The sequence below is a fragment of the Nematostella vectensis genome, chromosome 7, assembly GCF_932526225.1.
Source record: "Nematostella vectensis chromosome 7, jaNemVect1.1, whole genome shotgun sequence".
Taxonomy (NCBI): domain Eukaryota; kingdom Metazoa; phylum Cnidaria; class Anthozoa; order Actiniaria; family Edwardsiidae; genus Nematostella; species Nematostella vectensis.
The window spans coordinates 12619610-12638673 of record NC_064040.1 but is presented as its reverse complement, the minus strand read 5'-3'; the positions used below and the strand labels follow the sequence as shown (position 1 = coordinate 12638673).

General features: G+C 40.9%; 1 protein-coding gene and 1 long non-coding RNA gene across 8 annotated transcripts in view; both read right to left on the bottom strand.

Annotated features, from left to right (window-relative positions):
* The window catches only part of LOC116613568, a 35642-nt gene extending 18925 nt beyond the window's left edge, over window positions 1–16717 (bottom strand). For 2 of the 6 annotated variants that reach the window (XM_048730717.1, XM_048730720.1), the window contains exons 1-3: window positions 13578–14093; window positions 12228–12301; window positions 9780–11591 (exon numbers count right to left, since the gene is read on the bottom strand). In XM_048730717.1, the coding sequence (XP_048586674.1) occupies window positions 9780–11591; window positions 12228–12301; window positions 13578–13860 (2169 nt within the window). In that variant the 5' untranslated portion in view covers window positions 13861–14093. Of the gene's footprint in view, window positions 1–9779; window positions 11592–12227; window positions 12302–13577; window positions 14095–16351 lie in introns of those variants that run through there. The other 4 variants (XM_048730719.1, XM_048730721.1, XM_048730718.1 and 1 more) reach the window with 4 other exon arrangements.
* On the bottom strand, window positions 812–2261 carry LOC125568423. 2 transcript variants are annotated; one of them, XR_007312353.1, is made up of 2 exons: window positions 1277–2261; window positions 812–1032 (listed from the first exon to the last, which is right to left on the bottom strand). It is a non-coding gene; the product is annotated as an uncharacterized LOC125568423 (long non-coding RNA). The 2 variants fall into 2 exon arrangements; XR_007312354.1 differs by having other exon boundaries at window positions 1399–2261.
* Window positions 16718–19064: the final 2347 nt, after the last annotated feature.

The following is a 19064-nucleotide window of genomic DNA, read 5'->3' as shown; positions in this document are numbered from 1 at the left end:
TATCAAAATAGTAATGATTTCACCCCTAAAGTTTATCAACGCACCCTGGTCCACCTAACGCTGGTAAAATAAGAACTTGTCTCCCTCACTGTGACCATCTTCAAGATTATACAGCTATGGTATGTCAAAATAGTAATGATTTAGGCACTGACATGCTTGTACACATAGTGTACAATCTAATGCTGGTAAAATGGGTACTTTTTCTCCATCACTGTGGCACTCATCATGATTATACAGCTATGGCTTGTCAAATAGTAATGATTCAGCCATCAAAGTGTATCAACGAACCCTGGTCCACCTAACGCTGGTAAAATAAGAACTTTCCCTACCTCTCTAGACCATCCTTAAGATTATACAGCTAAGGTATGTCAAAATAGTAATGGTTTAGCCCCTAAAGTGTATCAACGCACCCTGGTCCACCTAACGCTGGTAAAATAAGAACTTTCCCTCCCTCACTGTGACCATCTTCAAGATTATACAGCTATGGTATGTCAAAATAGTAATGATTTTGGCACTGACGTGCTTGTACACACAGTGTACAATCTAATGCTGGTAAAATGGGAACTTTTCCTCCCTCACTGTGGCAATCATCATGATTATACAGCTATGGCTTGTCAAATAGTAATGATTCAGCCAGTGTATCAACGCACCCTGGTCCACCTAACGCTGGTAAAATAAGAACTTTCCCTCCCTCTCTAGACCATCCTTAAGATTATACAGCTAATATGGCTTGTCAAATAGTAATGGTTTAGCCCATAAAGTGTATCAACGCACCCTGGTCCACCTAACGCTGGTAAAATAAGAACTTTCCCTCCCTCACTGTGACCATCATCAAGATTATACAGCTATTGCTTGTCAAATAGTAGTGTTTTAGCCCCTAAAGTGTATAAATGCACCCTGGTCCACGTAACGCTGGTAAAATAAGAACTTTCCCTCTCTCACTGTGACTATCATCAGGCTTATACAGCTACATATGGATTGCCAAATAGTGATGATTTCACCCCTAAAGTTTATCAACGCACCCTGGTCCACCTAACGCTGGTAAAAAAAGAACTTGTTTCCCTCACTGTGACCATCTTCAAGATTATACAGCTATGGTATGTCAAAATAGTAATGATTTAGGCACTGGTGTGCTTGTACACATAGTGTACAATCTAATGCTGGTAAAATGGGAACTTTTCCTCCCTCACTGTGGCAATCATCATGATTATACAGCTATGGCTTGTCAAATAGTAATGATTCAGCCATTATAGTGTATCAACGAACCCTGGTCCACCTAACGGTGGTGAAATAAAAACTTTCCCTCCCTCTCTAGACCATCCTTAAGATTATACAGCTAAGGTATGTCAAAATAGTAATGGTTTAGCCCCTAAAGTGTATCAACGCACCCTGGTCCACCTAACGCTGGTAAAATAAGAACTTTCCCTCCCTCACTGTTACCATCTTCAAGATTATACAGCTATGGTATGTCAAAATAGTAATGATTTTGGCACTGACGTGCTTGTACACATAGTGTACAATCTAATGCTGGTAAAATGGGAACTTTTCCTCCCTCCCTGTGGCAATGATCATGATTATACAGCTATGGCTTGTCAAATAGTAATGATTCAGCCTTAAAGTGTATCAACGCACCCTGGTCCACCTAACATTTGTAAAATAAGAACTTTCCCTCCCTCACTAGACCATCTCCAAGATTATACAGCTAATATGCATGTCAAATAGTAATGATTTAGCCCATAAAGTGTATCAATGCACCCTGGCCCACCTAACGCTGGTAAAATAAGAACTTTTCCTCCCTCACTGTGACCATCATAAAGATTATACAGCTATTGCTTGTCAAATAGTAGTGTTTTAGCCCCTAAAGTGTATAAATGCACCCTGGTCCACCTAACGCTGGTGAAATAAGAACTTTCCCTCTCTCACTGTGACTATCATCAAGCTTATACAGCTACATATGGATTGCCAAATAGTAATGATTTAGCCCATAAAGTGTATCAACGCACCCTGGTCCACATAACACTGGTAAAACGAGAACTTTCCCTCCCTCACTGTGACCATCCTCAAGATTATAAAGCTAATGTATATCAAAATAGTAATGATTTCACCCCTAAAGTTTATCAACGCACCCTGGTCCACCTAATGCTGGTAAAATAAGAACTTGTCTCCCTCACTGTGACCATCTTCAAGATTATACAGCTATGGTATGTCAAAATAGTAATGATTTAGGCACTGACATGCTTGTACACATAGTGTACAATCTAATGCTGAAAATCGTGTGAAACGGGGGAAACAAAGTTAAGTGTTGCTGTAAGCCGTGTGCCGTGCGAGCTTTGGGCATTTCAAAAGAATGGATTAACCCAAAGTGCACGCCACTGGGGATCAGTGCCATTTTTCAGATCCAAAGCTTTGTGTGGTGAATATAGTCACGATGAAACTATCTCTTTAGGATGGACTCTTTTATTCTCTATCACATATCTCGTAATACCAAGCCAATGCGAAAAATTATGTCATTAAGTGATTCATTTACCTACCTCTTTAAATAACTTTGTCCACCATGCCCCAACATTATGAACCATGCATAGCATTGACTACTGTACTCTAGATACTCTAGCTAAGAATCTTACATCGTTTAGCGCGCGCAGATTATAATTTGAAATCGGACGTTAATTCGCGACGTCAATGTTTCGTGGGGTCATCTAATACCAACAACTTCCATAAGTGAATGGTAAATGGTAGCTTAACCCATAGACATCACGAAAATGTGTTTCCCGCGCAAAAAGACAATCATTTAAATATCTCGGCCAATCATTAGTTTGATCAACATATCACTATGACAACAGAAGAAACAAACTAACAAACAAGTTTAGAGGCAAGGGTCAGAGGTTAGAAAGATGGGCGCTAGCGACACACCACTGAAATCGGCAGGTAACGACACTTCTTTTTTGGGGGCTAATCAGTGCTATAAGTTAATACGTACTCTATTTTCTCAGCTCCTGGTCCTCGTAACTCGGGTAAACACCAACGTCGAGTGAGCTCCCGGTCCTCGTAACTCGGGTAAACACCAACATCGGGTGAGCTCCTGGTCCGCATAACTCGGGTTAACACCAAATTCGAGTGAGCTCCTGGTCCGCATAACTCGGGTTGACACCAAATTCGGGTGAGCTCCTGGTCCGCATAACTCGGGTTGACACCAAATTCGAGTGAGCTCCTGGTCCGCATAACTCGGGTTGACACCAAATTCGAGTGAGCTCCTGGTCCGCATAACTCGGGTTGACACCAAATTCGAGTGAGCTCATGGTCCGCATAACTCGGGTTGACACCAAATTCGAGTGAGCTCCTGGTCCGCATAACTCGGGTTGACACCAAATTCGAGTGAGCTCCTGGTCCGCATAACTCGGGTTGACACCAAATTCGAGTGAGCTCCTGGTCCGCATATCTTGGGTATACACCAACTTATCACTACAATCCTGCACTTTGAGTATATACACGCGAACACTAGACATCCACGAATAGGAAGTGGCAAACTATAAATCAGCAGGATAGAGTAAGAGAATAAAAACACGGGGGTTACTCTTAATCTCGCGAGCAAATTACCGCGAGAATTATTATTTTTTAGTTGATCACCAGGTCGACGAAACACGTGTTCCCACCTCAGAGTGAGGCGCTAGTGATTTGCATAACACGAACTCGGAGAGAAATTGATGTAACATTGTTCTGACACACATCTGACAAGTCGTTTCTATGCGTAAAACGTCGATATGACGCAAATTGTAAATTGAAGCTCTGGTTTGCGTAACGCCGGTAATTTACCGACATGAGTTTCGGCCCGCGTAACTCGGTAGAGCAATCACTCACATTTTAAAATTTTGCTTTTCTTGAAGTTTTTCTGCAAATTATTTTAACCCAGTCCCAAGACAGTATTGCTATAAAATATTTTTATTTTCCCATTAGTATTTCGGGTGGACCGCGTAACGCTAGTTCCTACCGACAAAGGGGCGCCCAGCAGCGGACGGGGAACGAAGTAGAAATGAGTTTGTTTTTTTAACGTAAAATAATTCAGGCACATATACAGGGTGGGTTTCTCGCGTATCCCCCCTATGCGACCAAAAAAGGGTCATTCCTTATAAAGGAATATTCACATACTGTGCTTTTTCCTTATAATACCTTTGACGGCGCAGGCCCCCTCAGCCGATCCTGGTTACGCGCTTTTAAAGCATGCGCGCGCACTCATCATGGGAACGTACCTCAACTACCGGCATGCAGCGCGCGCTTCGTTTGATGTAAGCTTAAAAAAGCGCGCGCTGCATTCTGGTAGTTGAGGTAGGTTTCTATGGTTATGCGCGCGCAAACTTATAGCTGGAATGGCATATTCAATGGAAGTATGTCAGCTGAATTTAATCAATAAAATAGGTGGGGCTACCAACAGCACTTAGTGGATGCATAACAAATGTCTGTGTCATCCTTATGGCGTTGTTCGTGGGCACTCTGTGTAGGCGATGTGGCATAAGAGACTTCCAGTTCTGCTAGAGTATCCTTCAGCATCTCCATAACACTCGCACATGAAGACATTCAATCCACCAGATGTTTGCATTGGACCCTGTTGGACGACATCAGCCCTGTTACTGCTGCAGCCAGCAACAAAGATCTTCTTGTCCTGTATTGATTAGAGAGAAATCAAAAACGATATTATTTCTATAATTACACTTTGAGTCAAAGCCATAGACAGAGGCACAATCACTTCCGATGAGACTATGATCATATGACGCAGGGGCGTAGCCAGGGGGGTGGCCCAGGGCCCCCCCCCCCGTTTTAGCAGCCAATAATACAGTAAATAAAATACGAAAATACAGGAGAAAATGCCCTGAAAGAGCCTTTTGGGCCCCCTTCTATTAAAAAACCTGGCTACGCCGCTGTGACAGACATCAAATAATGGAAGGCTGGAGGTTGATACGATGTACTCATTATACATAGGAAAATGCATGGAATTTAGGCGATGGGGTGATCTCTTCTGTCAAAGCTCACAAAAAGAGAAATATGATGGAATAACAAAAGTGGGGAACAAAACATGGTATTAAAACCACAAGATCTTTTACCAGCTCTTCCTCCCTGTTATACAATGATCGGTCCCTAAATACACTTATTTCAATAAACGATGTCATTGCAAATGGCGAAAGGCAAATGAAATGTCAGTTCTAAGACTTTTAAGTTCTAAGGATCGAATTTCTAAGAATTGCTGTTTTGGGTATAATTATTTGTAAGAACTAATTATTATATGGCTACGATAGTGCGCGCGATGTGATTGGCTAATTGGTAGTCGTGACATTCCCGTATTGCCCGTCTCTGAGGGCATTACGAATTTTCGTATTGCCCTACGAAAATTTTTCACAATCTTCTGTTTTTTGCAATTTTTTCCACCTTCAAGTTTGTGAGTTTTTTTGTGCTGTTTTGTTCGGTTGCAAGAATTTCGCTGAAACAAAATCGACCAAAAAATCAAAGCCACCAAAAAAACAAGAAACAAACTGGTCTAAAAGTTGATAATGGGAGAGGACAAGCACTTGGAGTGAGTCGGGGTTATATTATCCTGAAGAGATTGAAGAGGAAAATTTTGACAAGAAGAAAAACAAATGACAAGCCGGCGAGCGCCACCGATAGCCAAGAAATACAAAGTTTATAGCGGACAAACAAACAAACAAATAAATAACAAGGGGTGTAAAGACCCAAAAAGGCTCTTTAAGATAAATACCACATGTTTTTTTAATTTTTTCATTTTTAAATTCAATATTTTCAACAAGTCATAAAGCAGCACAAAGCGATTGGCCTTTCTTTTCAAACTTCTGACAGAAGTTTGTTCTGTACATACCGTGGAGTTTTCGAACTAAACAGTCCATTCATGCATTGAAGACAAACATCTGAGCTTTCTGTGTTATTATTTGGATCAACTTCACCTATATATAAAACCTGTTGCTTCCAAAAGGTGCAAATAGGAAGAAAAAAGTCGTTCAATTACCAAATCACGGGTGATACAAAGTCGAAATCAACGATGAACGGTGCTCCGATGTCCATTCTTCTTTTACATCTGAAGGGCTACTAAAACAACATATTTCTATCTTTTCACTCCAAGGTCTGTTAAGTATGTTGTTGTCTTAGTTATAATGTTGTTAAATCTTTTCCCTTATTAACATTTTTAATTTGGCAGCGCGCGAGTGTTTCTTGTTTTCCCGCCTTTTTGAAATCGATCGATAAACTAGTCGATATTCGCGCAGAAGCGAAAGTTGATTTGTTTTCTCCAGTTTGATATTTCCCGGCATGACCTCACTCTCGGTTAGTAAGTAGTTACTAATCGCAAATTTTCCTGAAAGTGGGAATTGGTATGGTTATTTTTCGATAGCAGAATTGTCATTTGCCATTTGTCATATTGGCTGACAACATATATTGAAATAGGTTAAGGAGCGTTTGAATGGGATTTGTTGCACCCTTTTGTTTGCATAACGCTCGATTTTTCTGAGATGGGGAGCGAGGAAGACATGTCCGAACTGACAGAGAATACGTTTTCGCAAGCCGATTAGTTTCTTCCGGATTTCGGTCTTGTCGGAAGATCCCTGGAACAACAAGCCATAATATTACGAGGACGATTCTAAGTGAAGAAGTTGAGAAGAGAAAGGCCGACAGGATTCCGGATAACACGAAAACCAACACGGTGTTGGCTTTTCCTATCTGGCCAGAGTGGGCAGAAGAGAGTAATTAGAACCAGAGCGGTTGCAGGTTCGGATAGTTTCGTAAGTTTCGATAGTATCAAAGGTGTTCGATTGTAGGGTTGATGAAGTAATGAGAGAGGATGTTTGTAAGGTTGATAAAGTCATAAAGAGCGAGGGCGAAAGTGGCAATAAATCCCTAAAAAGACCTGCAGATGTAAAAAAAAATAAGAATTTTGAAAATTTGAAGTTTGTTATGTTTATGGTCCAATAGATAGAAAAGTGTAAAGTTAAGTGCCAGCCATATGGTTGGGTTTTGATATTCAGCATGGAAGAGTGCAGGTAGTGAATTGATTGAATTGCTCATTATAAATGCAAGGGATGTATACGAGCTTCCCCGGGATGTATCTACTATATACATCCCTTGCATTTATAATGAGTAATTCAATTAAATTCATCAGCCCCGCTCTTCCCTGCTGAATATCGAAACCCTCCCCGGGCTCTTAGCTACTTGGCTATTAATGAGGTTTGTACATGAAATAAAGCCCCACAGAAAACAATGGAAACCATGTCAATCATGAAATAAATATATATACATACCGATGCTTCTGTTACTTTTATGGAAGATTGCCCGGATACTCCGGGAGATCCTGGGATGCTGGTTGCAATCTTGAACTCGCACTTCGACAGGTCGCCGACTCCTTTTTCTCCTTTTGTTCCATTAAAACCTTGTATCCCTTGATCACCTTTAGCGCCCATGACGCCTTGATCACCCTTGTCACCCTTGACACCCGCCTCTCCCTTAGCTCCGCTGGCGCCAGTGTCACCTTTATCACCTTTCACCCCTGGAGCACCTGCCGTACCATTAGCACCGGTGTCACCTTTGTCGCCTTTAAGTCCTGGGTCGCCCTTGAGCCCTTTTGGACCTACTGGGCCTTCGCTACCATTAAACCCTCGCGGTCCTTGTGGGCCTTCCATCTTGGCGATAGCCGCTACCTTGGGAAAGAGAAGGTGGATGTTTCTAAGATCTAATAAGATAGACACTGGGGAGATTAAGCCCACCCACCAATATATTTTAAAGCCATGTAAGTTCGGCCCGCCAAGCAGTGTTTTTCAACTGATATTTTTGTAAAAATAGAGTGGTTTCAGATACTTAACTATACAATATTTGACCACTTAGCGACATAGACTCGAAGCAGTCGCCGCTGTGGCGATATAGTTGGAGTTTCTAAGGGCCTTGGCTGGCGTAAATTGGGATGGAGAATATTTCCTTTTTTCTAGTTTGACTATTGGTGATTATTTTTGAAAGTGGATGGAACTTGTGTTATTTACGTCAGCCTGTTTTGGTCATTTCATAAATGTTGCTTTTGTTCTCAAATAATATCCAATAGGTTGTCCGGTTGATGTCAGCGAAAGGCCTTCGCAGTTAGCGTAATGGGTAGAGTGGGCTGGATTGTCCTCCCCAGGCGCGCGCGGTCTGTTTTCACTAATTTCTCCAAATCTCTTGCGCTTGCTAGGCAGACCTGATTTCGGCTGGATTCTTGATACGGTCTTCTCACCTTTTCTGATAATGAACTGTTGATTTGTGATAGATTACCACGTATGGCCGCATCAGTTGTACTCAACTGAAAACAGTAAACAAGGGTAGAAAGTTAGTTTAGTCCATGATATGATCGCTTTATACAAATCTAGCATGACAGAAGACCAATCACGCTGCCATTTATGCTTCCGCTAAATGCCGTGTCGCGCAAATAATCCATTTCCCTCGGTTAATTCATGCAAATGACCAATGTATTTTGAATTAAATATCGTCAATAACGTATCAGATATCATTCCTAGATTGTTATGTTGAAGTCATTTTGCGAAAAAGCTGTTGTATTTTCAATTATAACCAATAACAAAGGAGTGGTTTATCGACATTCGTTAGAAAGACAACGATAAAAGCCATAAAAAGGGATCTCCCGGATAGGCGGTTCGCTACACCTTGCAATCTGTGCAACTTGCTTTGAAGCCCCATCTAAGCCAGACACCAACTAGTTTATTTTTAAGAGCCTCTTTCAAAGATTTCTTTGCTTTAAGTTATTATTCAAAAATATGAAAACAACATATACTGTTACCATATTATGGAATCCACTAGTTTATTCAAAAATATGAAAACAACATATACTGTTACCATATTATGGAATCCACTAGTTTATTCAAAAATATGAAAACAACATATACTGTTACCATATTATGGAATCCACTAGTTTATTCAAAAATATGAAAACAACATATACTGTTACCATATTATGGAATCCACTAGTTTATTCAAAAATATGAAAACAACATATACTGTTACCAAATTATGGAATCCACTAGTTTATTAAAAAATATGAAAACAACATATACTGTTACCATATTATGGAATCCACTAGTTTATTCAAAAATATGAAAACAACATATACTGTTACCATATTATGGAATCCACTAGTTTATTCAAAAATATGAAAACAACATATACTGTTACCATATTATGGAATCCGTTCGCTGGTGAGTGGTATAGACTTGGCTTGGTTCGAGCGCATTTTCGCGAAAGTGCGCTGGAACCGCCAAGGCATCTGATACCAAGGTTTATTACTTTATAAACAAGGTGAAGATTGTCGCGACACTTTGAACTTTTAATTTTTACTCGCACTTTTTTAAAGATTTTTTCATCTACGTCGACCTTAAATTTTCAAGAACTGTGATTTTTGCAATATGAACATCTTGAAAAACGCAACAAAGCATAATCATCTTAAACAAAAATAATGTTAGAAAATTGCAAACAAAAAAAGGTATAAAGGATGCTTGCAAAGAAAAAAAAACCTTGAGCCGGGAAAAGGCCAGTCACAAACACAAACTCAAACAAACTTATTAAATGGTTTGAAGTACCTTTGTGTCGAGTAGTATTGCCCTCGTGACCTCTGAACTCAGCTCATCTCGCGTCGTGTTCAGAGTACTCCACAGGGAGCCCACCTCCGACTTGCACTCTGCAACATCTGACTTGGTGGAATTTGTCGTAATCCACAAGTTTGATACATCTTGGTCATGCTTGACGACTTGCGCCTGGACATCTGTCTTTGTGTTATTGATGGCAGCCCACAAATCTGTTACATCTTGGTCGTGTTTGACCTTGTGTGCCTGGACATCTGTCTTTGTGTTGTTAGTCGCAGTCCAAAGGTCTAGTACATCCTGGTCGTGTCTCATCTTGTGTGCCTGGACATCTGTCTTTGTGTTGTTAGTCGCAGTCCACAGGTCTAGTACATCCTGGTCGTGTTTGACCTTGTGTGCCTGGACATCTGTCTTTGTGTTGTTAGTGGCAGTCCACAGGTCTAGTACATCCTGGTCGTGTTTGACTTTGTGTGCCTGGACATCTGACTTTGTGTTGTTAGTCGCAGTCCACAGGTCTAGCACATCCTGGTCGTGTTTGACCTTGTGTGCCTGGACATCTGTCTTTGTGTTGTTAGTCGCAGTCCACAGGTCTAGTACATCCTGGTCGTGTTTGACTTTGTGTGCCTGGAGATCTATCTTTGTGTTGTTAGTCGCGGTCCACAGGTCTAGCACATCCTGGTCGTGTTTGACTTTGTGTGCCTGGACATCTGTCTTTGTGTTGTTAGTTGCTGTCCACAGGTCTAGTACATCCTTGTCGTGCTTGACCTTGTGTGCCTGGACATCTGTCTTTGTGTTGTTAGTCGCAGTCCACAGGTCTAGTACATCCTGGTCGTGCTTGACCTTGTGTGCCTGGACATCTGTCTTTGTGTTGTTAGTTGCTGTCCACAGGTCTAGTACATCCTGGTCGTGCTTGACCTTGTGTGCCTGGACATCTGTCTTTGTGTTGTTAGTTGCTGTCCACAGGTCTAGTACATCCTGGTCGTGCTTGACCTTGTGTGCCTGGACATCTATCTTTGTGTTGTTAGTTGCTGTCCACAGGTCTAGTACATCCTGGTCGTGCTTGACCTTGTGTGCCTGGACATCTGTCTTTGTGTTGTTAGTCGCAGTCCACAGGTCTAGTACATCCTGGTCGTGCTTGACCTTGTGTGCCTGAACATCTGTCTTTGTGTTGTTAGTTGCTGTCCACAGGTCTAGTACATCCTTGTCGTGCTTGACCTTGTGTGCCTGGACATCTGTCTTTGTGTTGTTAGTCGCAGTCCACAGGTCTAGTACATCCTGGTCGTGCTTGACCTTGTATGCCTGGACATCTGTCTTTGTGTTGTTAGTCGCAGTCCACAGGTCTAGTACATCCTCGTCGTGCTTGACCTTGTGTGCCTGGAAATCCGTCTTTGTGTTGTTAGTCGCAGTCCACAGGTCTAGTACATCCTTGTCGTGCTTGACCTTGTGTTCCTGGACATCTGTCTTTGTGTTGTTAGTCGCTTTCCACAGGTCTAGTACATCCTTGTCGTGCTTGACCTTGTGTGCCTGGACATCTGTCTTTGTGTTGTTAGTCGCAGTCCACAGGTCTAGCACATCCTTGTTTTGTTTGACCTTGTGTGCCTGGACATCTGTCTTTGTGTTGTTAGTTTCCTTCCAAAGTTCTAGTACATCTTTTTCGTGTTTTACGCTATTGATCTGAACATCTGTCTTTGTATCATTTAAAGCGCTTTGAAGTTCTGTCACATCATTTTGTTGTTTTGTTCCCAGCTCATTCAAGCTTTTAGTTATCGTAGTGTCGTTTGCTTCGTAGCCTGCCCTTGTTTCTTGGATGGCTCGTGTAAAACTCGCTTGTAGACTATCGATTGCTTCTTTCGTTTCGTTGTCCTTGTTTCTCAATGCTTGGATTTCTTCACTGATGTTCTTATCTGCAGCCTTAAATTCGTTTTGAGCCTCATACAATTTCTTGATCGTATTGTCCAGCACTCCTTGGAGGTTCGCTTCCTTTGCCTAGAGGTGACATCAGTGAGCAGGTTAAACTTTCTGGCACCGGCCATATAGATGGATTCTGAAAAATGTTGCAAGTTGGGGGGGGGACCTGATTAAAATCTTCCCCTCCCCTCCCCCTTCAGGGTATTAAATGACTTTCCCGTAGAATGTGTAGTTAAAAAAAATCTCTACCTCCCCCCCCCTTTCATTGAGGGAATTGGAAATTCCGGGGGGTTGGAGGGTTCGAATGCCCAGGAATTTCTAGAGGAGAGGGGGTAAAATGCCCTTTTTCCTTAACAATAACAATATTTTTTTCAGGGGGTTGGGGGGTCATACCTCCATCCCCTCAATGGGGGGATGGGGTACTCATATTTTCTGGAACTACACAATCTAAAAAAAGAGTTAATAAGAGGTATTCTTGTGACTCTTATAGTGAAACGTCTATAATTGTAGCTAAGTAGATTAGCTCAAAGAGAACTACTTTCTTTTAAAGAAGATGCTACAGCCCTTAAAAGGGAACGGTATTTCAATGTGCCGCCAGCTCAATTTTTTTCCCTTATTTTATAAAATTTCACTATTATTTTACACGCTGCCACAATTTTCTATTGCTAAATTTCAGGATTCTGCTACTGAAAGCCACTTAGACGCTGCGCTCACCGTCAAGGTTTTGTTGAGGTCATATATCTGCTGTTGTAGACTCCTCTGGGAATACTGGAACTGTTCTTGAGGTACTGAAAGCAATAAGGCGAGATTAATATCCAAGATAACGGAAAGGCTTGGTTTTTGGATGGACTAGATTGCAAAGCATTATTTTTGCGTCACTTCTCAATTTTGAGATTTTTAAAAGCTAAAGTTGATTCTTTTCATTCAGGGGTAGGAGTCACCTCCCGGCAAAATAAACTCGCAAACATTACAAATTTGCTGTTCTAATAATTACTATTAAATTAATCTGATCTGTTGCATCCCTAATTTCTCCTATTACTAATTGTCTTGACTTTATTTGGTGTCGTACACTTTGTAATCCTTATTTGCAAATGTTTAAATCACAGGAAATGGTATTTGTTTTTATACACCTTAATTCAATTCAAAAGCTTGACCAACCGTTGAAACGGTTATCAATTATAACATTCCTTATAGTGTATAAAAAAACGCATGCAAACTCCAACATTATTCATCTTTTCCTATTACAGTAATTGCATTTATCGGGATACCGTTGTGTTATGGAACTAAGCAACACTGATGAATTATTGTTTTTTTTTTTCTAGCTAAAGTAGCTTTTTCTAGCTAAGGAAACGACTACTCAAGAAGCAAATGTTTTTGTAGTCACGCCTACTGCCTACGATTAAGACGAAAGATAGGTTTTGGGTTTTTTTCGGCTTAAATTTTTAAACGAGCGATTCCTATGATGTGTCAGGTGGCGGCTTGTTTAGATTTGTGCCGAGGCTTACTGCAATTTGGTTATATTTTCTAGTATTAGTGTTTGTTATTTGGGCAATTTCTACTGAAGCGCATCTAGTGACATCACGCCATATGTAGAGTACTCAGAGACACAATGGATCTGAACAAAACGCGAGTTTTACTATCCGACACATCGAAAGTGAACCTTTTCTCTGTTTCTGCAAGAAAGCTGATTGAAGATCTTGCTTAGGAGGAGAGAATGGTTATTTGTATTTTGTAATGTTTGAACGTGTTTTTTATTTATACGTATTATTTTCTATATCAGCATAAATTAAGACGCTCAAACACTCGCAAACCCATTCAATTTTGAGGTTTTTTACTTTAAGCAAACTGTTAAAATATGTTGGACTGGATGTAATTTTTAGACCGTTGATTATTTCTTTTATTAACTGTTATATTAACTAAAGCATACAACTTCATACATATTTTGTTACATACTCCCAATCAAAACATTTTTAAAATTTTTAAGTCAAGCCACTACGTAGTGGTGTACTGCCATGGTGATGTTTTAGAATGACAAGTGAATGCGAAAAGCAATAGATAATTCACCTTGCTCTGTACATGTACATCCGGGTCCTAAAATACTAAAAATCATAAGAAGTTCCAGCACAAGTGTCGTCACCGCTGCTAACGTCGCGAACCCCACAAAGCACCACAGAAGGCCCCGGCCAGAAGCCTGACCCGGTAGGCTGCTTAGGGACTCTGTAGGATTCCTGTGTCCATGCCGATTCTCCTCCAGGACCTTCTCGGCCGCTCTTACCAAAGGGTCCCTGCGGACTGTGTTCGGACTTGGGCTGTACGCCGGGTTTTTGACAACCCCAAACGTACTCATTGAGCTGGTTTGCTCTTTGCGATAGCTGGCATTTCTCTGTTGTGATTCACGCTATATCGAGCAAGGGTGATTAATCTCGTCATGCAAGATTGTGTGGACACGTGATCAATTCATTGCTCTTAACATACTCACCAATGAGGCCAACAGTGTTTAGCATGACATGAAAGTCGATTACACACAGAATCGAAAGTGTCTCCGTAACTGATTTTTCGATAAAGATCGGAGCCATTCATCAAAGAAAGAAACAGAAACCAAAAAAAGTTCACAGACTTGCTACATATTCTGTAATGGCTTAAAAAAATGGGAGGACATCCCTCAAGAAAACTCCAAGGGAAACCTAGCCACCAGCTGACCAGTGGTTACAGTTATCGGGAAATCATATAAGGTACTTGGACAAATGCAAGAAAGGGCTTACCCTAGAATCGTCAACGAAACCAGACGTTTTCAACATAAAAACTTCAAGAATGCGTGTGGAATTTGACATCATTTCTATAGCTAAATTTAACTCTTTTTAGCTGCATGATTTCGAATGATTATCCTTTCTTCCTGTCAGTTTTGTTTTGCCTACACATCCGGGATTTTAGCATTTTTTTTTTGCTATGATAAGGGAAAGTTCTTTTATTATCCCGAGGGGGGGCGTGAGGATTTTGATAAAAGTAATGGATAAAATAAGTTGACCCCCCCTTTAGGACGAACAAAATTTTCCATGCCCCCCTTACGCTTCCCCCATATTTTTGGTGCCCCCCTCCCGAAAATCGATGAAAGAAGGAGAAAAGGAAGGAACAGCAATGACAAAATTGAAAAAAATCTAGCACTCGAAACTTCATCGACACTGTTCAGCTTTTATCGGCGCTGTTCAGCATAAGAACTTCAAGCATGCGTTTCGATTTAATTCCCTGGTCTTTTATATATCACCTAAGCAGACATCTTTTCCATAGGTAGCGTTTAGTCTTCTTAATTATACGATGTTGAAGGATTATCCTATTCTTCTCAATTTTAAAATTAGTACACTTCCGAATGAGAGAGGATAAATAGAAAGCAATAATAAAAACCGTTATTTAAAAAAAAACAATTTCTCATAACCTTTGAACTGAGACCGGTATTATCAGTCCTGCTGATGGCATGGTTACGATACGCTGTGAGGCTGTGATCACGACTTTATGCCAATGCACTCTGCCCAGTGTGTTTGTTATACGTGACACCCATACTGCTGCGAGTAGCGAGAACACAGTCCTTTTACAACTGTCATGATTACACAAGGATTCCATAACAGTGTTGCTCATCTGAGATACAAATTGGAGCGCGCCGCCGTAAAGGGCGCCTTGGAACAGAATTCAACGACCCGTCATATATTCCCAATAAATTCACTTTAAAAAAAATTAAAAAATCTCTAATATTATCTACCAGATATTGAAATCATTGTTTAAGTACGATTCTAGAAAGGCCTTGTGCCAGCGGCGAACCGTTCAACCAATAAGGGGTATGTATAGACTTGTTTTGTTCGCTTGTTTCCACGGTCCACGTCCTATATACTTATTAAATTGCGTGAGTGTCCCCGAATTCTTATAAATTTTGATTTTGTCGCAAAATGAACAATTCTTGCACGTTCCTTTTTCAAGTGCTCGTATCCCCGAATTCTTGATTAGGGGTAGCTGCCAAATCCCGCTATTATGCTCTAAGTATTTTAGTCCGTGTCATTGATTGATGTGTATCGTTCAATTCGTGCGGCTGCCAAAACTAAAACATCATCTTTGGCGGGTAAAATAAACCGTCGGGTGTTCTATCTGAGCTTGGTAAGCATCTGGTGATTTTTGTGTTGATATTTTGGGTTCTCGATTGAACTATTCAGCCTTAAATCATGCCACGAGCCATACAGTGTTACGTAAATATATGCAGTGTTTTTACTTTCAATCCCTATATAAATGTGGAGAACTGTAAGGCGTCGTGGTCACCTTATAAACCCCACTCTTTTACTATCAGATTATACTCCATACGTCGAACAGCATTTTTTTTTAGTTTAACATGAAACCTTAGCCTTTCAATAAATTTTGATCCATTCTGAAACGAGCGCACAAAAACAACAGGGCTAAAGAAATGACGATAATGGGAATGAATACTCTTTTTTAAACTTTCAAGTGTGATGGTCATAATGTAACACCCTCTTGAAAAGCCCTTGATACGTTTTAAAATACTACACATTCATTTCTTTGTTTTTGTTGTTTGTTAATTTATTTTCTCTTGATTGAACACCATACTGATTGCAGGTTGTGGCGAGCTGTACAACCATGAGTAACATTATTAATAGCTAAATAAAACTTTTTACATTACCAAACTATGTCTAAACAATGCTGTTCACTTTTCAAGTAAACAAAAAATATAATTTTCCATCAAAATACTTTATAGAAGGGATATATGCTAGTAAACACCGTATTAAGTCGCACAATGACTTCACAACTATCAAAAGGAATCTCATAATTCGAGCTCGTCTTACCTTGCTCTGTGCATGTACATCCTGGTCCTAAAATACCGAATATCATAAGAACTTCCAGCACGAGTGCCGTCACCGCTACCAGCGTCGCGAACCCCACAAAGCACCACAGAAGGCTCCTATTATCAGGAAGCCCCGACGACACGGACTCGCCGCTGAGAGAGTTACCCTTAAGCCTACTTTCCTTTAACACATTTTCGGCCGCTGCGCTTAGAGGGTCCTCGTACATTGAGTTCGGGGTATATGCCGGATTCTTGACAACCCCAAAGCTGCTCATGTTGACTTTTTTTCCTTTAAAAAATTTAAGCCCCCTGTCTTCGCGTTTAGATCTGTTTTGAATGCACCCCGAGTAATTAATGCTGCATTGCAATTTTGTTAAGCTGAGTAGAACAACTGGATGTGTGTATTGTTTAGGGCAAATGGCGCGAGGATTTTGAAAGTGGGTAGTCAAGTGACGAGTTTACATTCCAAATTTTAATAGAGGGATCTGGTTGAATAGTGTTGCACGCGATAGACTGATAAAATGTGTCCCTACAAGCTTCACCTTAGTGCGACCCACATACAAAGAAGGCACCGAAAGTCAGCAAAACGCCCCAAAACAGTTGTGACGTTTGTTTTACATTTTACGCTTTAGGGCGAGCAGAGCGCAGTAAAGACAGGGCGTAAAAAAGGGGAGGGCAGGAAGATAAGGAGGATATGGTTAGTATAATTTGTTTGCCTTGGTATCACATTATGTTATGTATTTACACGTTATGTTTACTTGCATTTCGTAATACTGTACAGTTGCTTTAAATGCCTTGATGTCCACGAGGAGAGACACTGAAAGGAAGATAAATACTGGGATAAATGGGAGATCAGTTGCCATGCTTTGTCTGTTTTAATGGCACTCTTACAGCTGTAACAAAGCTGAAAGTAATAATCATACAGAGAGACTCGCCGTTACTGTTACACAAACATCTCGGCCCAAGCTTTCCAAATACGATTAAAATCATCTAAACTAGAGACTCCATTAAAAAGGGAAAGAGCTTCACAGAGAACCACCGTGCGCCACTGTTAGCCTAGCACTCGTGGTCGGTCGCTTGCTTTCTCTTTTGCACCGATCCCTGAAGATGGCTCATTGACTTGGCTTGTTCTTTGTCTTGGTACCATGTACAGTGTCATATTTTTAGTCAGTCTATCGCGGTCTTCATAATGATGTCAGCTACCATTCTCGATGTTTTCGTTGGCTGAATTCGTCACTCCGGCTGAAGGTGCTGTGTCCAGCGAAAGCTTGACCTCAAGATTCGGCGTACCCGTATGATCATAATGACAAAGTATACCCCTCAACGAAAGTATGATTCTTTCCTATTCTAGGGTGGCTCTTTTTGAACAAGCTTTTGAACAAGCGTGCAATTTGTTTTCAGAGCTGTGTGCCTTGTTATTTATTATATGGCTACGATAGTACGCGCGCTGTGATTGGCCAATTGGCAGTCGTGACATTCCCATATTGCCCGTCTCTGAGGGCATTACGGAATTCCGTATTGCCCTACGAAAAAACTCCCACAATCTTCGGTTTTTTTAGTTTTTTTTTTTCACCTTTACACTGCAAAATGAGCGACGCAAAGCCTCGATCGATACGCCAAAGCCTCAGTTTGATATTTCCCGGCATGACCTCACTCTCGGTTAGTAAGTAGTTAGAATCATATAATTGATATAGTCATGTGTTGGGTCAGTAAACAGTGAGTCATAGTTCTTCAGTGTTAAAATTAAGTCTTTACACAGTTCTCATATCATAATTATTTAGCCTCTATAGAAAAGAGGGGTTTTGTGTTTTTAAAGGCCTGTGGCCGAGCTAGTATGTAGAGATCGTGGAGCATCAATCTTGGAATTAAATTGTTGTTATTAAGTTCAATCTTGTGTGAGTTAAATCTCGGTTAAACACGGTTTAGTCCGGTCAAGATATCCATAGTTCGAAACGGATACAACACTGGCGACGAGCAAGCAACAGAAATTCGACTGTTTCTTATTCGATCCGTCAACTCAAGGACCACGTTGAACTCGATGGCTAACCTCATTCCAGCTCTATGCAGACGGCAAAGGCCTTATTATCGACACGCCGAGGTGACCAAGCAACGCCAAGGAGCTTTGTTGTTACATCTAAGCTGGACCTGATATTCGAGAAATTTTCGTCACCCTGTGGGAAACGGGAACCGCCTTTGAGTATGATAAAGCAATGGCTGCCCTGAATGAATACTTCATTCCAAAGCCTATGCAAGAAAAGCAATTAAGACCCTATCCTATAGGCAAAATGAAACGACACAGCCTTTCGTCACGAGACAGCGCAAAACGGCTTAAGACTGAGAATTCGGGGCAGATGCAGAAATCCAAATAAGAAACTCTGTCTTAGAATAATGCACGTCCACTAATTTCAAATGAAAATAACTAGAAGAACGCCAGGCCTTGACACTGTAAAAAACGCTAGAAATTGCTGAACAATGCAAAAATATTGAGTTGCAAATGGCTTGACAAAACATCTTAAAGTCAGTCAATGCAATTACTGACACACACCCTAAGCATGGGAACCTCAGAAACCAATCTAGACAGGTAAGGGAAAGACCAGATAAGAAGGATAGCGTATGTTATCAGTGTGGCAAGGTTGAGCACACCAAGCGGGATCCAAATGTGTAATAGGTGTTTACATGTGCTCGTAGACTCAGGCAAACAGCAACATTGTAGA